General features: G+C 37.4%; 1 protein-coding gene across 2 annotated transcripts in view; it reads right to left on the reverse strand.

The window, feature by feature from the left end:
- The window catches only part of Xrn1 (5'-3' exoribonuclease 1), a 101742-nt gene that overhangs the window by 13493 nt on the left and 66064 nt on the right, over positions 1-22185 (reverse strand). Inside the window, exons 32-37 of one of the 2 annotated variants that reach the window (XM_074059642.1) lie at positions 20777-20872; positions 16969-17077; positions 4976-5037; positions 2855-2965; positions 2579-2701; positions 1895-2051 (exon numbers count right to left, since the gene is read on the reverse strand). In XM_074059642.1, the coding sequence (XP_073915743.1) occupies positions 1895-2051; positions 2579-2701; positions 2855-2965; positions 4976-5037; positions 16969-17077; positions 20777-20872 (658 nt within the window). The remainder of the gene's footprint in view (positions 1-1894; positions 2052-2578; positions 2702-2854; positions 2966-4975; positions 5038-16968; positions 17078-20776; positions 20873-22185) is intronic. The other variant, XM_074059641.1, reaches the window with a different exon arrangement.

Below are 22185 nucleotides of genomic sequence, written 5' to 3' on the forward strand. Positions count from 1 at the left end.
AAAAGACTGTGACACAGGATACTCCAGAGGCACCTGCACACCCATGTTTATTGCGGCACTATTCACAATAGCCAAGTTATGGAAACAGCTAAGATGCCCCACCACTGACGAATGGATTAAGAAAATGTGGTATCTATACACAATGGAATTCTATGCAGCCATGAAGAAGAATGAAATGTTATCATTTGCTGGTAAATGGATGGAATTGGAGAACATCATTCTGAGTGAGGTTAGCCTGGCCCAAAAGACCAAAAATCGTATGTTCTCCCTCATATGTGGACATTAGATCAAGGGCAAACACAACAATGGGATTAGACTATGAGCACATGATAAAAGCAAGAGCATACAAGTAAGGGGTGAGGATAGGTAAGACACCTAAAAAACTAGCTAGCATTTGTTGCCCTTAACGCAGAGAAACTAAAGCAGATACCTTAAAGCAACTGAGGCCAATAGGAAAAGGGGAACAGGTACTAGAGAAAAGGTTAGATCAAAAAGAATTAACCTAGAAGGTAACACCCATGCACAGGAAATCAATGTGAGTCAATGCCCTGTATAGCTATCCTTATCTCAACCAGCAAAAACCCTTGCTCCTTCCTATTATTGCTTATACTCTCTCTACAACAAAATTAGAAATAAGGGCAAAATAGTTTCTGCTGGGTATTGGGGGGGGGAGAGGGAGGGGGCGGAGTGGGTGGTAAGGGAGGGGGTGGGGGCAGGGGGGAGAAATGAACCAAGCCTTGTATGCACATATGAATAATAAAAGAAAAATGAAAAAAAAAAAAACAACTTGTTTTGTTGTTTCAGGTTGTATCTGTCATTTCAACAAATAACTGGTTTCTAATAGTTTTTGAAAATTTTAATTGATTAGTTATTCCAATATTCACTGAAGCATAAACAGAGATAGGCTCTGCATCCATTCCAGGTTTTGATTCTGAATAAATTCAGATGTAATTATTCAGAACAACTGTTTGTCTCTGAGAAACTTCTGTCCATGTTCACCTTTGTGGGAGTCATTCTTCCTGCTAGATGTGGCAGACAGTTACACAGACACAACACTGCTGTGTAAGGGAGCCAGGGTCAGGGTTGTGGTGGACAATATTGAAATTCAACTGTGTACCATGTTTGCTATAGGCTTTATGGATTGAAGATAATTACTCACTTTCCAATGTCTACCTCTATTCATGACTTGTAATTGATTTTACTGCTTTCTCTATTTTTACACTGGTGAGATGATTTTAGCATAATTGTATCAAATATTGGCACTAACAAAGTGTTGGGCAATGCTAACGGCTTTTATGTGTTATATAACTATCACAATAGCTATTTGCAATGTATTCTCATTTTTTAAACAGGGAAAAGTTTTTTTTTTTTTTTTTTTTTGGTGGTACTGGTGTTTGAACTTAAGTGTTTTGTGCTTGTTAGATAGGCGCTTTATCACTTGTGTCACTCTGCCAGCTCAAAAATTTTAGAAGAGTTAAAGAATGCTTTTGAGTTACATAATCATTTTTAAATTACTGAGATAAAAAAAAAACCTAGACTGTGAAAACCTTTCAAGATTTGTGAACGTACAGAATAAGTACTTATAATAATACAATGGAAGTAGTCATAAGATAATTTAGGGACTATAAATCTTTTTATCACATAGTCATATTAGTACACGAGTGACATAAAAAATTATTTGTGAAAATAAAAGTAAGACAGGTATGGTGGTGCATACCTGTAATGCCAGTTCTTAGAGGTTGAGGCAAGAGGATTGAGAGTTTGAAGCCAGCATGGGCTACATAACAAGACTGTCACAGAACATAACAAAAATAGGAACAGTTTTGTCTTCAAAACAGCACATCAGACTTCTGAAATGATATTCACTACTTTTAACAGAACTGAGCTTACTCACCCAATTTCTTGTTTTGTTTAGGCTGTGAGGGCAGGTATTCATCTCTTCTGTTACAGGGAACACTGGCTTCATTACCAAATTGTTTCATGTCGTTCTTATGGTCTGCCGTGTCAGAGCCATCAATTTTCAGAATTTCTTTGAGCATCCGTGTTCCCTTCTTTTTTAGAAATTATTCATACGGAGTGTGGGGTGGGGAGAGGAAAGTTAACATATTAGATTTAAGCAACTTATTGTTCTCTCTCTCTTTTTTTTTTTTGAGGTGTCAGGCTTGAACTCGAATGGTCTCTACCACTGGGCTACACCCCCAGCCCTTTTGGACAGCTCCACTATTAAAAATGAAGATGCTAACTTTTTTCATACAGAGTAAGGTAAATAAACAGGGAAAAGTAGAAAAAAAATCCACATTTCCAGATATTCAAATTCAAATAATCCTTATTCTTGTGCTTACCTTTTGGCCTAGTTACCTAACAGCAATGTAACAATGTGTGAAAAGCAGGGGAGCTATGGTCTAATGAAAACAAAAGAAAAAAAAAAAATGAAGCTGGCAGCCTGGTTTTCATGGGATGGCAAGAGTGACACAACACAGCATCCTATGTGAGGGAATGTGCTTGAATAGCTGATGGGGTATGCATGACCAGCAGTACAGAGATGACCATAGTAGGGCAGCTCCTAAGACATACAAACCATAGCAAATGACTGTGGTGACAAGTGCTCCTCATTTGCAGGCTCTCCGTGATGAGATGACTGTACTTCATTTTCTTTAGAGATATTCAAAGTTGCTAAAAAGTTCTCAATCCCAGGCTTTGGCTAAAAGAATAAATATTTATGCATGGAGATTAAAATAGAAGGATACAGGAAAAAGCTAAGAGTTTTATGCTCAAAAATGGTAATGCAATTTTCACTCATCGTTTTCCAATGTGTCAACGCTTGGGAAGAGAAACTGAATAAAGGATCTTTTACCCTATCAATAGCATTTGGGTAACCAGTCATAACCTTTTGGTTTTCTGAGACTTCCAGACTTTCATTTCTCTTCAATAGCTTAACACTACATTTGGCAGGCCCTCCAAAAGTCTATAAAAAATTAAGAATGAGCTTTCTGGACAAATAAATTTACTATCTAATAGTATTCTAAATTAGTGGCTTGCAAAATTTTGATGTGCTGCTTTCTCTTTAGCATCATAAGAAAAATAAAGGGCCTTTACTGTTGAATGGGAACAATTCTCTTTTCTTCATTAATCTGTAAATAAGATTGAGCATCCCTTCAATTGCGAGTGTAGGCAACACACCCCTTTATGGACTGCATATTTGTGACTCCCCCCACAATTTCTATGTTGCAACTCTAACCTCCTAATGGGATGGGATTAAGAGGGAGGGCCTTTAGAACACAATTAGGTTTAGGTGAAGTCAAGAGATGGACCTCCATTGTGGGATCAGTGTCCTTAAAAAAAGATAGAGAGAACAGAATTTTTTATTCTTTTTGTCCTGCTAGAACTTATGAGGAGCAGCCCTCTGGAAGCTATGAAGAGAGACCTCAGCAGGTACCAGCACCTCTCCAGATTCTAACTGTATTTCAATATAGATGGTTTTCTTTCAAATCTTATGTATTTTATTTTAGCATTACAAACATTATTCTGCTTTTGCCTTCATCTTGGACTTCCCAGCTCTAGCTGTGAGGAAATAAATATTTGTTGTTTAATCCACCCAGTCCATGGCATTTTTTGTTACGATAGCCCAGACTGACCGTAAGTATATTCCAGTATAACTGGTTCAATTTCAAATCTTACATATTTTAGAATAAAAAACACTATTTGGAGAACAATAAAGGCTTCACTAAATGTCCACAGGCAATGTCTCCACATAATTTTATTGATCCTTTTGTAGAAAAAGGAAACTATAGCATAAGAGTTTCAGAAGGAGAGAACATTAAAAGTCTATTTACTGGTATCTACATAGTTAAAAGATTCACTTACCAAGAATCTGTTAAGTGCAAAAAAAAAAAACCAAAAAAACCTATGGATTTTTTTTTTTTTTTTTTTTTTGCTGTGTAACATTTTGGAACTCAGGGCCTTGCTGTGACATTTTATTTATTTTTGGTGATACTGAGGTTTTGAACTCAGGGTCACCTCCTGTATGCTGGACAAAATGCACATGGGCCACACCTCTAGCCCTGGATAAACTTAATAAATTAATTACTTACTATAGCTCTTTTTCTCCTTCAGTGCTGGGAATTAAACTAAGGGCTTGCTATGGCAGGGAAGTGTTCTGCCACCGAGCTGTATCCCAGCCCAAGAGATCTATTTTAAAACTATGTTCTAACACACTGTGCGCACACAAAAGAAAGGTAGACATATCCCAGATGTACATCTAAGCTTCTCTGATTATAAAATGCACACATATTCCTGATCAAACACTAGACTATATAAAATGAAATGTAAATGATACCAGCTTCCCCCATACCAATTTAACTCCACAGAATTTATACCCTGTTAAGTTTGCTATGTTGTTCCATAGACAAATTCATATTTCTACATATTTTATACATATATGTGTAGGTCTATGTATGTATCATATACAGACTATAAATATGTATTACATTGAGAGAAACTACAAATGATCAATACTTTTATTTTCATTTATTTTTTGTGTGCACGTGTGTGTGCATGCACAGAACTGGGGTTTGAACTGAGGGCTAGATAGGCAAGCACTCTTTTACTTTCTTTTTCTTGTTGTGGTACTGAGGTTTGAACTCAGAGCTCTGCACTTGTGAGGCAGGCGCTCTACTCCTTGGGCCCCACCTCCAGCCCCTTTATTTTCACTTGAAAGATGAAGAAATTGAGGCTGTGAGGGTGGAAGAATTGCTCAAGGATATCCAAGTATTAAGTGGAAAATATAAGAATTTGAGGTGTTTCTGGTTCCAAACTCTGGACTCTAGCTGTGTGACCTTCAACCAAGTGGCTATCAGCCTTTGCTCCACAAACCTTACAGATCGCTGAAAAGGTTACAAAACTCAGTCACATGCCACGGAACCACAAATTGTATAAAAAAGTTGGCTCCTACAAATTCAGTTTTAAGAAAGCTTACCTGCTTACTGGACATTTTTTGTGAATGACACTCAGCTTTAGGACTCTTACACTCTTCTTTAACTAGAGATAAGAAAACAGAAATTTTGGTAAATAAAAGAGCTTACTGTACAACAATTAAATTTACCAAATATATGCCATAGCAAGGCACTATGTTAAAAATTCCTAGAAGTGTAGGGCTGGAGCAAGGGTCAAGTGGTAGAGTTACTTGCCTAACAAGTGCAAGGCTTAGTACTGAAAAAAAACCAAAAACAAAAACAAGAAATTCTGAGCATTCTAAGAAGATAGTCTGTGATGTGAGGGAATTTAATAGTGGAGGTGAGGGGGAGAAGAGATACCCACAGATTAAGAAGGGAAAAAGAAAGTGGCCTTGAAGGGTGGTGGGCTTCCAAAGGGCAGGAGAGGAGGTAAGTATTCCAGGCAAAAGAAAGTGGGAGGGGAAGTGGGAGGGAGGTGGCACGAACAGTGTATACACATGTAAGTAAATGTAAAAATGAGAAAATAAAAGGAGAAGGAAAAAAAAAAGAACACAGCAGAAAGTGTACTGGATACAGTGGATCATATGGATGCAGAGTAACTTATTTTTACCTCTTATCAATGGACGGTTTAAGCCAGACTGGGGGAAAAAAGGTAGGTGGGGAGAGAAGAAGCTATACAGAAGGAAAGAAAGGCTGAAGAAGGCAGCAGGAGGAGGACATGAGAGGACAGCAGAGATGAAGCAGGACAGGGAGGAAAGGAGAGAGGTAGAGATAGGTGAGAAGAGAGGAAAAGAAGGTAAGGTAAACAAGGAAGATGGGAAAGGAAGGAATTAATCTTTAAGAAGAAAGAGAAAGTGAGCTGACATATGAACACTAAATCTTTGTTGAGAAAGACACAAACAAGAAATCTAATTGTAATTCCACATAATACTCAGATAGTTACATGCACTTATATAAATAATTTGAATCCAATACAAAATCTTTAGGTGAGTATGGTGGCTCATGCCCATAGCCCTCGGGAGGCTGAGCAGGGGGACCACTTTAGCTTAGGAGCTTGAGACCAGCCTGGGTAACATAGCCAAATCCTATCTCTCCCCTTCTCCCCACAAAGTTATTTAAATTTAAAATTATTTAAGCTATTTGTCAGATTTTTGGGGACATTAATTTAGAAATTTACAAAAGTAAAGACAAAAAACTTGCAAACAGCTGGAAACTAAATAACTCATTACTTAATCAACAATGGGTCATTGATGAAATAAAAGAGGAAATTAAAAAGTTCCTGGAAGTCAATGAAAATGAAAACACAACCTACCGGAACCTATGGGACACAGCAAAGGCATTCCTGAGAGGAAAGTTTATAGCCATGAGTGCATATATTAAAAAGTCTGAAAGATTCCAAATCAATGACCTAATGATACATCTCAAACTCCTAGAAAAACAAGAGCAAATCCCAAAACAAATAGAAGAGAAATAATAAAAATAAGAGATGAAATCACAAAATAGAAACCAAAAAAAAATACAGAGAATTAATGAAACAAAAAGTTGGTTCTTTGAAAAAATAAACAAGATTGATAGACCCCTGGCAAACCTGACTAAAATGAGGAGAGAAAAAACACAAATTAGTAGAATCAGGAATGCAAAAGGGGAGATAACAACAAACACCATGGAAGTCCAGGAAATCATCAGAGACTAGTTTGAGAACCTATATTCAAATAAACTTGAAAATCTTAAAGAAATGGACAGATTTCTAGATACATATGATCATCCAAAACTGAACCAAGAGGAAATTAATCACCTGAATAGATCTATAACACAAAATGAAATTGAAGCAGCAATCAAGAGTCTTCCCAAAAAGAAAAGTCCAGGACCTGATGGATTCTATGCTGAATTCTATCAGACCTTTAAAGAAGAACTGATACCAACCCTCCAAAACTGTTCCACAAAATAGAAAGGGAAGGAAAACTGCCAAACACATTTTATGAAGCCAGTATTACACTTATCCCAAAACCAGGCAAAGACACCTCCAAAAAGGAGAACTATAGGCCAATCTCCTTAATGAACATTGCTGCAAAAACCCTCAACAAAATAATGGCAAACCGAATCCAACAACACATCGAAAAGATTATTCACCACGACCAGGTAGGCTTCATCCCAGGGATGCAGGGGTGGTTCAACATACGAAAATCAATAAACGTAATAAACCGCATTAACAGAAGCAAAGACAAAAACCACTTGATCATCTCAATAGAAGCAGAAAAGCCTTGATAAGATCCAACACCATTTCATGATAAAAGCTCTAAGAAAACTAGGAATAGAAGGAAAGTACCTCAACATTATAAAGCTATATATGACAAACCTACAGCCAGCATTATACTTAACAGAGAAAAATTAAAACCATTCCCTCTAAAATCAGGAACTAGACAAGGATGCCCACTATCTCCACTCCTATTCAACTCCTATATATGACAAACCTACAGCCAGCATTATACTTAACAGAGAAAAATTAAAACCATTCCCTCTAAAATCAGGAACTAGACAAGGATGCCCACTATCTCCACTCCTATTCAACTATGGAATTCCTAGCCAGAGCAATTAGGCAAGAAGAAGGAATAAAAGGAATACAAATAGGTAAAGAAACTGTCAAAATATCCCTATTTGTAGACGACATGATCCTATACCTTAAAGACCCAAAAAAGTCTACTCAGAAGCTTCTAGACATCATCAATAGCTACAGCAAGGTAGCAGGATACAAAATGAACATAGAAAAGTCATTAGCATTTCTATACACTAACAATGAGCAAACTGAAAAAGAATATATGAAAACAATTCCATTTACAATAGCTTCAAAAAAAATCAAATACCTAGGTGTAAACCTAACAAAAGATGTGAAAGACCTCTACAAGGAAAACTATGCACTTCTGAAGAAAGAGATTGAGGAAGACTATAGAAAGTGGAGAGATCTCCCATGCTCATGGATTGGTAGAATCAACATGGTAAAAATGTCGATACTCCCCAAAGTAATCTACATGTTTAATGCAATTCCCATCAAAATTCCAATGACATTCATTAAAGAGATTGAAAAATCTACCATGAAATTTATATGGAAACACAAGAGGCCACGAATAGCCAAGGCAATACTCAGTCAAAAGAACAATGCAGGAGGTATCACAATACCTGACTTCAAACTATATTACAAAGCAGTAACAATAAAAACAGCATGGTACTGGCACAAAAACAGACATGAAGACCAGTGGAACAGAATAAGAGGATCCAGATATGAAGCCACACAACTATAAGCAACTTATCTTTGACAAAGGAGCTAAAAATATACGATGGAGAAATAGCAGCCTCTTCAACAAAAACTGCTGGGAAAACTGGTTAGCAGTCTGCAAAAAACTGAAACTAGATCCATGTATATCACCCTATACCAAGATTAACTCAAAATGGATCAAGGATCAGACCCCAAACTCTAAAGTTCGTACAGGAAAGAGTAGGAAATACTCTGCAGTTAGTAGGTATAGGCAAGAACTTTCTCAACGAAACCCCAGCAACACAGCAACTAAGAGATAGCATAGATAAATGGGACCTCATAAAGCTAAAAAGCTTCTGTTCATCAAAGGAAATGGTCTCTAAACTGAAGAGAACACCCACAGAGTAGGAGAAAATATTTGCCAACTATACATCAAACAAAGGACTGATAACCAGAATATATAGGGAACTTAAAAAACTAAATTCTCCCAAAACTAATGAACCAATAAAGAAATGGGCAAGTGAACTAAACAGAACTTTCTCAAAAGAAGAAATTCAAATGACCAAAAAACACATGAAAAAATGCTCACCGTCTCTAGCAATAAAGGAAATACAAATTAAAACCACACTAAGATTCCATCTCACCCCTGTTAGAATAGCCATCATCAGCAACACCACCAACAACAGGTGTTGGCGAGGATGCAGGGAAAAAGGAACCCTCTTACACTGTTGGTGGGAATGTAAACTAGTACAACTACTCTGGAAAAAAATTTGGAGGCTACTTAAAAAGCTAGACATTGATCTACCATTTGATCCAGTAATACCACTCTTGGGGATATACCCAAAAGACTGTGACACAGGTTACTCCAGAGGCACCTGCACACCCATGTTTATTGTGGCACTATTCACAATAGCCAAGTTATGGAAACAGCCAAGATGCCCCACCACTGACGAATGGATTAAGAAAATGTGGTATCTATACACAATGGAATTCTATGCAGCCACGAAGAAGAATGAAATGTTATCATTTGCTGGTAAATGGATGGAATTGGAGAACATAATTCTGAGTGAGGTTAGCCTGGCCCAAAAGACCAAAAACCATATGTTCTCCCTCATATGTGGACTTTAGATCAAGGGCAAACACAACAAGGGGATTGGACTATGATCGCATGATAAAAGCAAGAGCACACAAGTAAGGGGTGAGGATAGGTAAGACATCCAAAAAACAAGATAGCATTTGTTGCCCTCAATGCAGAGAAACTAATGCAGAAACTTTAAGGCGACAGAGGCCAATAGGAGAAGGGGATCAGGAACTAGAGAAAAGGTCAGTTCGAGAAAAATTAATTTAGAAAGTAACACTTATGTACAGGAAAGCAATGAGAGGAATCTCACACTATAGCTATCCTTAACTCAAACAGCAAAAACCCTTGTTCCTTCCTATTATTGCTTATACTCTCTCTACAACAAAATTAGAAATAAGGGCAAAATAGTTTCTGCTGGGTATTGAGGGGGTAGGGGGGAGAGGGAGTGGGCAGAGTGGGTGGTAAGGGAGGGGGTGGGGGCAGGGGGAGAAATGACCCAAGCCTTGTATGCACATATGTATAATAAAAAAAAAAAAGTAAACAAAATAAATAACATTAGATATGTGTACAAAGTGGTCTAGCAGTCATCAAACTGAATCCATGTTAAAAATCACAACTTTTTGGGAAAATATCTTTTCAGGAAAGTATTTTAAAAGATAATATGCCTGTAATATATAAACATATAAAATAGCACACATACATGAAATACAATAGATCAGATTTAGGGCTCTGCAACTGGAATCCTCTGTCAGGCTCTCAGTCAGCTTTGCACAGTTCACATCTCCCTTTACTCTATTTGGGTCTCCTCAGAAATGCTTTTTTGATTATTCTGTCTCTTACTCTGCTTTCTTTTTCATCTAAACACTTAATACTAACTGAATCTATTTTAGAATTTATCATTTATTTGTTCATTAACAGTTTCCACCTCAATGGAAACTCTACTAAGGTCAGAAAACTTGATTTGTTGTACACTCATGAATCTACAGCACCTAAAACAGTGTCTTGCCCATAATAGGTCAATAAATAGCAAATAAATGAAACAATATTTTCACTATATTTTGACAATAAGGAATAATTTACTGCAATTCAGGAATACTTTGATCAAGGCCAAAGAAAAAGAAAACTGCAGGATCATAATTCTTATTTCTGGGTCTCCATTCCTACTGTGCCTGAAACACAATACTGAGAACACTGAAGGAATAAAGAGGAAAAATATATAAATTATATAAGAATATTAACAATAAAATACTTGTCAATATTTCAAATATAGTTTGTAATATAGTTTGGAGTAATTTAGCAAACATTTATAAACAAACAAAACCCAAAACTGATCACTGTAAATAAGATTCACAGCAAGAAGCAGAGCACAGACTCCAAAATTTAAATCCTCCACAAAAGCAAAAAGAGAATGGGCGTAAAAGATCAGCATCCAAATTTTTACAACTACTGAAGTCAACTAAAGACCTGCAGCAATATTGGTAGTGTTTATTCAGGAAAAATGACTGTATCTTAGTAAGAACGGTTTTTTTGTTTTAACTTACCTAGCCTCATTCCCTACACTCTGGCTCCATGTATCCTTGAAGGAACAACAGCCAGTAATTGTAGAGAAAACCAGTAATAGCCTGGCATCTGCTAGAGGGATCAAAATGGGTTGGCAGCTCTTTCAAACCAGTGTTCACAAAGAATTGTTCCTTGACTTTTGTGTCAGTCCCTTGGCTGATCCACTTGCAAGGTATCTGTATTTAGGCTAATTTAACCAGCATGGAAAAGCCTTTTCTCTTGAGGTCATATTTGAAAACAATTATAGGCAACTGATTAACTTTGCGGCTGTGTAAGGTGGCGGAAACAGGTGGGCAAAAAAGAGCCAGAACAGTTAAAAGGTAAAGCTGCAGAATGAGATGTCCACAGGGTCTCAGAGGCAACATGATATATAAGAATCTAGAAACTATGCATGTGCTCAAGGGTGTAAGAATGTGCAGGAAAAACCTAAGCTCTCCCCTCTGATTGATCTTCAGGCTCTGAGAAAACAGGAAATGAATACTAAAGCACAGTTGTCAGCAGCAGTCATGATATACCAAATATAGAGGAGCGGGTCAGTAAAGACTGGGAGACTTACTGCTTCTAAGTATTTAAGGAATGTTGAGGTCACTGTTTCAAACTAAGATCCTGCACTAGGCCCCAAAAGACTGGGCTCCAATCAAAATGAAGTCACTCATATCAGAAGTCAAACAAAGCCCAAATAGGTCAGTTGCAATCAGCATGATAGAGAAGAATCCCTCTGTATTTTGTGTGTGTGTGTTTGTGTGTGGTGCTGGGGATTAAACAGGCAAATGTTCTGCCACTGAGTTATCTCACTAGTTCTTACTTTTTGAGACAAGGTCTCGCTATGTAGCCCAGGCTGTCCTCAAACTCATGACCCTTCTGTCTCTGCCTCCCAAGTGCTGGGATTTCTATGTGCCACCCTGCCTGGCTCCCTCTCTTTTAATTCTTACAAAAAAAAGTAATCTTAAGTAGACTGATATCAACCAGCTATTTCTCTTTTCTGATAAAATTTATTTTTGACTTAGCAGTCATTAATAACACAAGGGGGTTCATTGTGATAATTCCATATGTGCATACAGTGTTCTTGGACCAAGCTCACCCGCCCAATTCTATTCTTATCATGTCTTCCCATCTCTCCCCTGTTCAAATAGTGCTTGGTGGGTTTCATTATACTGTCTTTAAGCAGTTATTTTTCTATTGTTTTCTCTCCTTATCCATCATAGAAGGAAAGTAACTTTAAGGTGACCATTTTCTGCTTTGTTTTCTTCAGTACTTTTCTGTCTCCTTTCCAACTTTTGAAAGTAACTTTAAGGTGACCATTTTCTGCTTTGTTTTCTTCAGTACTTTTCTGTCTCCTTTCCAACTTTTGAAAGTTGAAGGAGAAGTCTGTCTCCTGTCCAACTTTTGAGACAGACCTGGTGGAGCATACCTATAATCCTAGTCAGGACAGCCTGGGCTACATAGTGAGTTCCAGGATGGCCTGGGCTAAAAAGGGAGACTTTGTCTAAAAAAAACCCTCCCCCAAACCTCCAAGTCCCACCCCAAAGAACCCAACAACAACAATTACTACAGAAACAAAAAGCGACTCCCCCCCACTAACCCGACCCTTTTCTGCTCAAGCCTTTCTGTTTCAGGGATGAAGTGCTAGAACGGTGAAACAAGCCAAGTTTAAGATCTTTAAACTATACGTGTAGCTTTGTTTTTTGCCAACAGAAAAGCTATACCATGTAGACAGTATTTAAAGGAGAGTTGAAATCGTTATGCTGATTAGACAAAACAGACTATAAGATAAAAAATTATCGCCCAATAACCAACTAAATCTGGGATAGGAGGTGTGTCTCAAGTGGTAGAGCGCCTGCTTTGCAAGTGTGAAGCCCTGAGTTCAAACCCCAGTCCTGCCAAAAAACTCCCAAAACAAACCCAATTAAATCTAACAGATGTCTACAGAACACTTCACTCAATAAGAGAAGAATATATGCATTCTTCTAAATTGTACATGGAACCCTCTTTAGGACAGACCATATTATAGGCCATAAATATAAAATGAGTGAAACTGTACACAAAGTATGCTCTATGATCACAAAGGAACAAAATAGAAGAAATAATAGAAGACGACTTGGGAAATTAAAAAATATGTGGGAATTCAAAACATACTCCTAAATAACCCAGGTTCAAGAAAAAGGTCACTACAGAATTAGAAGATACTTTGAGAAGAATGAAAAGGAAAACACAACACACCAAAGTTTCTGGAACACAGCTGAAGCTGCGCTTTGAGGGAAATTTATAACTATAAATTCCTATATAAAGCTTGGGGAATTTTTTGTTTTGTTTTGTTTTTATGGCACTGGGGTTTGAACTCAGGGCCTCATGCTTGGTAGGCAGGGACTCTGCCACCAGAGCCATTCTGTCAGCCCTCATGCCTATCTTAAGAAAGGAGGAAAAAAAAAGAGAGAAAGCTTTCAAATCAGTAACTTAATCTTCTATTAGGATCTAGAAAAAGAGGTGTGTACCAAATCCCAAGTGAGAAGGAAGGAGAGAGCAAAGATCAGAATGGAAATATATGCAATCAAGAACACAAAAGTGATAGAGGAAAAAAAAAATAAACAAAACCATTTTTTTCTTGAAACTTAAAGATAGTGTCTTGCTATGTTGCCCATGCTGGCCTGGATTTCTTTGGCTCTACCAATCTGCCTTTTCAGCTTCCTAAATAGCTGGGACTATAGGTATACCCCATTTGTCTGACAGGAATTGGTTGTATGAAAAAACAACAAAATGGACAAACTTTCAGTTAGACTAACAAAGAAGAGAGAAGATGTAAGTAATTAAAATCAGAAGTAGAGTGGAGATATAACTACTAACCTTATAGAAATAAAAAAGGATTATAAGGGAATATTATGGATATTATATGGCAACCATTAGATAAGCTGGTTGAAATAGAGTCCTACAAAGATGCAAACTGTTTAAACTGACTCATGTGGAAATCGACAATCTGAAAAGAACTGTAACAAGTCAAGAGACTGAATTAGTAAGACTAATTTCCCATAAAGAGGTTGGGAAGTGGGTGTGTGTGAGATGGTAGATAAAAGGAGGTTGGATTTGATCAGTGCACATTGAATGGATGTGTGGAAATGTACTGAAGCCACTTAGTATATATAATTACTACATGCTAATAAAGAATACAACACAAAACAAGAAAATCGGGAAATTTCCATAAAGAAAAGCCAGGTCCAGGGCCAGATGGCTTCACTAAGTAATCCAATCAAACATTTAAAGAGGAAATATCATCAGTCCTTCCCAAACTCTTGCAAAACACAGAAGAGAAGAAACTATTTCTTAATTCGTTCTGTGAGGTCAGTAGGAGCATGATACCAAAACAAAGCTATCTCAAGGAAAAAATCACAAATAGCCATTATAAATATAGATGCAAAAACTCCTCAAAAAATTATGAGCGAATCAACTCTTGCATCAAATAAAAAGGATTCTATATCCTCTGACTTAGTAGGATTTACCCCAGGAATGCAAAGTGGGTTCAACATATGAAATATAACCAATTGAACATAGCATATGAACGGAATAAAGGATAGATCATCTCACTAGATATAGAAATAACATTTGAGGAGCTGGGGATGTAGCTCAGTCGTAGAGTGCTTGCCTAGCAGGTATAAGGTCCTGAGTTCAATCCCCACTGCTGAAAGGGGAAAAAAAAGAAAAGAATGAACATTTAACAAAACCTACTACTCTTCCAAGATAAAAGTATCAGCTGGCACCAGTGGCTCATGCCTGTAATCCTAGCTACTCAGGAGGCAGAGATCAGGAGGATTGAGATTCGAAACCAGCCCAGGCAAATAGTTCACAAGACTATCTCGAAAAACCCTTCCCAAAAATAGGGTTGGTGGAGTGGCTCAAGGTGAAGGCCCTGAGTTCAAGCCCCAGTACCACAAAAAAAAACAAAAACAAAAACAAAAACAAAAAAAACCCCACCAACATACAGAAGTCAGTTTAGCAATGAACAATGTAAAACTAAAATTAAGAACACAGCTTGTTTGATAAGAGGATTAAAAAGAATATACTTGGAAAAAACAAAGAAGTCCAAGAACTTTTCACTAAAAGTGTAAGACACCACTGGAAGAAATTAAAGAGGAATTAACTAAATGGAAAGACACGTGTGCTAATGGACAGGAAAGCTTAGTATTGATAAGGTGATAACTCTACTCAAAGTGAATTGCAGGATCACTGTGATCTCTATGAAAATTACAGCTGAAGTTTTTGCAGAAGCAGACAAGGTGATCCTGAAATTCACATGGAAATGCAAGAGACCCAGAGTAGACAGAACGATCTTGAAGAAGAACGAAGTTGAAGGACTCAGACTTTTTAATTTCAGAGTTTACAAGAAAGCTACAGTTAGAGGGCTATTTGTACTTGGATAGGCATAAAGATCAGTGGAATGGAGCTGAGAGCCCAGAAATGAATGATAAGGATGTCAGGAAAATCCAATGAGGAAGGAATGAAAGAACAGTCTTTTTAACAAATGATGCCGGGACAACTGTTAAATCTCCAGGCAAAAGAATGAACATGCATTCCTCACACTGTACACAAAAATTTACTCAAAGTGGAAAGTAATCAAATTTTAAGAGGTAAAACTATAAATACTGAGGCTGGAGGACTGCAAGTTTGAGGCCAGCTGGGGCTACATAGCAAGACCCTGTCTCAAACAAACAAAAAACAAACAAAAACTCTCAGAAGAAAACACAGGCCTAATTCTTCATGACGAGATTAAGCAATTGTTTCTTTTTTTCTGGTGGGACTAGGGTTTGAACTCAGGGCTTGGAACTTGTAAAGCAGGCACTCTACCTCTTGAGCCACATCAGTCTTAGGCAATTGTTTCCTAACTATGACACTTCAAGTATAAGCAACCAAAGAAAGAGTTGAAAAAAATACATAGATTAGACTTCATAAAAAATTAAAAACGTTTGTGCTTAAGGATAATATAAAGCGAAAATATGACTCAAAGAATGGGAGAAAATATTCCCAAATCATGTATCTGACAAGCATGCAGCATCAAGAATATACAAAGTACTCTTATAAATCAAAAAGAAAAACCAACCCAATTAAAAAGTGAGCCCAGGCTGGGCATGGTAGCTCACACCTGTAATTCCAGCACTCAGGAGTCTGAGGCTGGAGGATTGAAAGTTTGAGGATGGCCTAGAACTCAGGATTTAAATAGATGTTTCTCCAAAGAACACATGCAGACAGTGATAAGCACTTGAAAATGTGCTTGGTGTTATCAGCCACTTATGAACTGAAAATGGGAAATTACACTTCACATCTTGTCAGACGGGTGTCATCAAAGAAATGGACAGTAGCAAGTCTATGGTGGCAGGTGGAGAAACTGGGCTGGACCCTCACAAATTGCAGGTGGAAATGTAAAATGGAATGGCCACTCTGGAAAACATTTTGGTAGTTCCACAAAAAGTTAAACACAGGACTGGGGCATGGCTAGGCAAACACAAGGCCTTAAGTTCAAACCCCAGTATTAAAAAAAAAATTAGTTATGATATGACTCAGAAATTCTACTCACAAATATATATTAAGAGAATTACAAATATTATTCCCCAAAAATAATACACAGCTATTCACGGCATCATTAGAGCCCCAATGTCCATCAATGAAGGCGTGGATAAGTAAAATATGGGATTGATACAATAGAATACAATTCAGCCATAAAAAGGAATGAAGTCCTTCCTGATACATGATATACACAATGCCAAGCATCATCTCACATGCTAAAAACATCACGCCAAGTTAAGGAAGCTAGTATCTAAATGTCACTTTTTTTTATTCTATTTATATGCAATTTCGAAAACAGGCAAATCCACAGAGACAGAAAGTAAATTAGCTGTTGCCAGTTCCTAGAAGGATGAGTGCTAGCGGGTATGGTGCTTCTTTTAGGGGTGATGAAAAGCTCTAAGTTTAGATAGTAGTGCTGATTAAGTAACTTTGAAAATACCAAAAACCGCTTGATGGCACACTTCTGAAGGGTGAATATATTTTATAGGATGTGAATTATATCTCAATAAAGTTGCTTATTAAAAAGAAGGAAGCAGATTAGCATACAGCACACACCCTTCTAACTGAAAACTTACATTTTCTGTGAGTGTCATATTTTCTTTGCTGGTATTTCACACCGTTATCATTAAAGCCAGGTTTACGCTGTTGAGTTACTTGACTCATTTCCTGAGGTAGACCTGTACCCTGAAAGTTAAAATCCTTATAAATTAGTTAAGAAAAACCTTAATATTACAATTACTTCTTTTCCTCAATTTAAATTAATAAGTACTTTATTATTCAATAAAATTACACAGCTCATTAGAAAAAACTTAGTAAGTATACAGTATTTAAAATAAACTATCCCAAACCCACTAGAAATATCATTAACACAATGACCATCACTCCAGATATTTCTCTATGCATTAGTTAGACAGCAAGATAAATAGAAAACACTTCCCAAAGCGTAATTTTTCAATAGGAAGAATTAAATTTAATTTTGCATGAAGCTAACAAGTACAGAAACTAAAGAAAATACTAAACTGGGGGCAAATGTTTCTTTACAACAGAAATATCAATCTCCAAAGAAAGCTTTTTCTACATTTGCTTCAAAGAATCCCATTTCCAGGGTAGATGGGGGTAGGAAGTGAGTAGCAGTTACAGAAGAAATAGGGTCTGACACAAGCAGGATAGGGTATGACAATCTGTGGGTTCACTTATATTATCCTCTTGACTCTGTTATGTTTAATTTTCCACTAAAATTTTTAAAAACTTGATGTCTGACTCTATTTTATCAAAGCTGAGGATATTAGCTCATTTACACAATTCTTCTCTGAATATCTGATTTTCATTAATTTTTATATTGTCAAGTGATAGAAGACTTCATTACCAGATAACAAAACTGACTATAAAGCTATGATAATTCAGATAGCTCATAAATGGACAAATTAACAGAATGGCATGAGTAACTTTAATATAAAGATTCTATCAGAGATTTTTTTTTTTTTTGGTATGAAGAGAAAACCTAAAAGTAAAAAGAAAACAAATTGCCACAGCTGAAATAGCAAGAGGAAGCTAAAGGAGAGGCCAGAGATCGTCACTATAAAGTTATCACTTCACAATTTTACTTCTGTCAGCTCCTATATATTTTCTTCTGAGTACTGGGACTGCTCCATGGCAGCTGTTGATAGGCGATGGATGAGAAGAGGGTCCATGGGCGCCCACACACAGCACATCAGGCTCTTCAGTCTTGAGGGATCAGAATGGCATGAGATTGCTATGGTCATGGCGTGGGGGCCAGTGGAGCTTTGGGGTGAAGCAGTACATTATGGGGGTTTTGAGTGGAAGGCAGGGAATGAGAACATTAGGATTGAGAGATGGGTCTATGAGGTTCCAGGCAGGGTAAATGTACTTTGCTTTCATTAACCCAGTTATCATTATGGCAACCGTAATAATGCTATGGTGTATTCCGATTCCACTTTACGGATGAATAAACCGAGCTCAAACTGAAAAGGAGTTTGAACCCAGAACTCACTGACATTTGAGCTTTAACTTTAAACCTGTGGCTCACAGTACCACGTCAGAGAAACAGCGTGCCATTGATTTTGTGTTGGGTACACTGCTGTGTTTTACAAATAAAAGCTTAAATATTTTTTATCTTGATGAATTCTCTCCAATTTGCTAATCAGATGAGTGTCATCACTAGCCTGCTTAATAATGCTTTATGAATTTAAGCGTTATATTTGGCGACTCATAAAATTGTAAAATGCAGGAGATAAAAATGAAAGTGTTCATTTGAAATAAATAATGAAACCACCTAATAATAGGAGTTATATGCAGAAGACATAATATCAAGTGGATCTCGAAGAAATAGCAGACCTTGACTGAGACCTAAGGGGATTTCAGTAGTGAGAGAAGGAAGGAACAAAAAAGAACACAAAACAATGTAGGAATCACCTGTGGGAGAAGGAAAGGAAGAGACCAGTCTCACTGGAACAAACTAGTTCATCAACTAGCTGGACACAGTTAGTTACAGGTTAAACAGGCCTCAGACACAGGTTTGACGAGTCTGAGGGTAGGTTCCGATAGGACTAAACATCCAAGAGTATTAGAGAAATACTCTTTTAGGGTTGGAAAAGACCTCAGAGGTCAGGTAAGTTCAGTGCCTTCATTTTATACTGAGGTCACAGGGGCTCAGGAAAACAGATTCATTCAATTTAGTAGGGAAATCTGAATACTGACAACATACTTATCGTACCAAACTACCTCACGGCATAAACTGAGTTTGAACCCAGACGATAATTTGTCCAATTATGTCTTGGGTCAACATAGGCGAAAGAGTCCTTAAGGAAGATTAATCAGGCAATAGTGTATAAGAAGACTCCAAGTAAAATAGGACAAGAAACAGGAACACATCAGAGGTTAGTGCAGGCGTGAGATGACAATCTAAGTCCAATTGTGGGAACTGAAAAGGAGCAAAGATTTATTATCACAATGCAAAAATAATGTGAGAAAGCAACAATGTTTGATTGCAGACTTTTTATATTACATGCCTGGGAAAATGGTGGTGTTAGAAAAAAGAGGCTTAAGTGGGTTTAAATCTGGAACATCTTGAGGTTGACATGACAGTGAAATACCCAGCTACACTAGCTCTCGAGAAAGTTGGAAATACTGGGTTAGACCTTGATGAGAGGTCAGAACCAGAGGTGATAAGGTTAGCAAAGTTTAGCAGACAGGTTGAGAGTCAGTCAACCTGACTTTAGGGGACAGTTCCTAGGGAAAGGCTGAAAGAGCAGGAATTAATAAACAAAGAAGTAAGGCAAGAAGGAAGTCAGGGTAACGCTTCCATTCACTCATTTGTTCATTCATTCATTTATGAGACAGGGTCTTCCTGTATTAGCCTTGAACTCCTTGGCTAGTGGATTCTTCTGTCTCAGCCTTTTGAGTAGCTGAGAGCAGCTGGGATTACAGGCATGTACCACTGTGCTTGCTAAGGTTTCCTTTTAGAGCAAGCTCCTTGAAAGAACTGCCTATAACTGCTACCTCCCCTTCTCCAAACTCTAATTAGTCTTTCATTCCCATCATGTACTCAAACTGATCTTTGCTTTTGTCAAGGTTTCCAATGACCTTTAAGTGATAAATCCTATAGTTAATTCTTTTTTCTTTTATTATTATCATTATTTTTCGGTGCTAGGAATTGAACCCACTGCCTCCTCACACAGGGTAGGCAACCCTCAGAACCCCCTCGCCTACCCTCAGCTTTGCACTGCTACCATTACTACAGAACAATGAAACAGATAAGGGGCATTAATGATACAGCATACTGTCGTGTAAACGTGAGAGAACATTCCTGTGTGACCTAAATTGAGACGTGAGGTCAGTAATTAGCGTCTTGTTCATGTCTTGTTTGAGTCTGTCCTCTCCAGCAGCATTTCTTCCCTCTTGGTTGTTTTGGAGGACGAGGGAGTGAACCCAGTGCCAGTGCCTGCGAGGAAAGTGCTCTACCATCAAGCTACACCCAGACCACTTTTTTTATCTCTATAGAGGAATGTGAATTTGCTTATTCATATTTAAGAAAACAATTGCTAGCATAAGATTTTATATTCAAGTGCAAAATATAAGTTAATGACATATGTTATGATTAAGGCCTTGTTCAATTTAAAATATAATTATTATGTTTTGTAAACAACAAAAAAAACCCAAAACTGATTTAAAAGAAAAATTATATTCTCACTCACTGATTCAAAAATTTTTATATATGACTGAAAAGAAACATGAAAATTCATGATCAAACTGTCAGTTTCTATTTTATGAGATTTCATGATAAAATTAATCACCGTAGAAATAAAAGAAAAACAAAAATATATTTGCCCTAAACTTAATTTTCATTAAACAAAGACTACTAACCTTGTCTTGCATAGCTGACTGGAAGTGCTGGATTTTTCCAGACCCCTGTAAGGACTGCCAAATGTTGCAAAATTCATCGTCGTCTTTAGCAGACACCTAGCAAAGCACCAACAATCTCTTATGGAGATGAAACATGACAAAATATACTTATCAGAAATAGAATTATTTATTAAAGTTACTCAGTGGTAGATGTGATATTTACTCTCACTATCTGAAATCCCCAGTTGTTGTTTTTGAGAGCTCAGCACAGCAATTACAAATATGGTAGTGGCGTGAGACTGGCCTTTTTCAGATACAAAAGGTTTTGAATGGTTTTACAGGAAAGTATTTAAAGCATAACCAGCACTGTAAAGATTACACTCATTCAACAGCCCCACCATTTGTTTTGTCTTGTAATGTACTAATAAATTATCTCATTCAAACTAACACCTTATTTAAAAAACCTTCATTGTGGCTATGCATGGTGGTATGTGCCTGGGAGGTGGGGGCAAGAGGACCATGAGTTCAAGGCCAACCTGTGCCACATAGTGAGGCCCTGTTCAAAACAAAGGACCACCTTACAAAGAAGCAATCTAATGAATTTAAAAATTGGTGATTACTACGGGGTGTGGTGGTGCAGGCCTGTGACTCTACACAAGGGAGACCAAGGCAGAAGCATCACAAGTTCCAGGCCATCCTGGACTACAGAGTGAGATTCTATTTCAAAAAATCAACAGTAAAAAACAACTGGCTCTTTTTTTGATTTCATGCATATTAAGATTTGAGAACAAACACACAGCAAAATTTAACAGTAGTTATCTGTGTGATTTGAGAGGATTTTTGCTTATGTTTACTTTGTTTATCATCTAATTATCTGCATTTTCCAACTGATCTACAATAAGCATGTATTATTTGGGTAAAACAAATGTGGTTAAGCCTAAGGTTTGGGGCCGTGGAATTGAAGATAAGTGTCTCAAAAAGTTAACTCAGAGCTGGAGGTGTAGCTCTACTGGTAGAGTTCCTGCCTAGCAAGCATGAGGCCCTGAGTTCAAACCCAGAACCACTTAAAAAAAAAAAGTAACTCAATTTTTAGTGACATGTGGTGGCTAATCCCTATAATCCTAGCAACTCAGTAGATGCAGATCAGAAGGCCAGCTGGGGTAAAAAGCTAGTGAGAACCCCTATCTCAATAAGCCAGGCATGGTGGCATATTCTGTGGTTCCAGCTATGTGGGAGTCCTTAGGTAGGAGAATCACAGTTTAGCCTGGGCCAAAAAATGAGAGACCATATCTGAAAAGTAAAGAAAAGGGCTGGGGGCATAGCTCAAATGGTAGAATGCCTGACTAGAAAGATTGCGATTCTGAGTTCAAACCCTACTAATACCAAAAGAAAAAAGGTAACTCAATTTTTGTGCCTAGAAAGATGAAGAC

This window comes from Castor canadensis, chromosome 17 (genome assembly GCF_047511655.1).
Source record: "Castor canadensis chromosome 17, mCasCan1.hap1v2, whole genome shotgun sequence".
Classification (NCBI taxonomy): domain Eukaryota; kingdom Metazoa; phylum Chordata; class Mammalia; order Rodentia; family Castoridae; genus Castor; species Castor canadensis.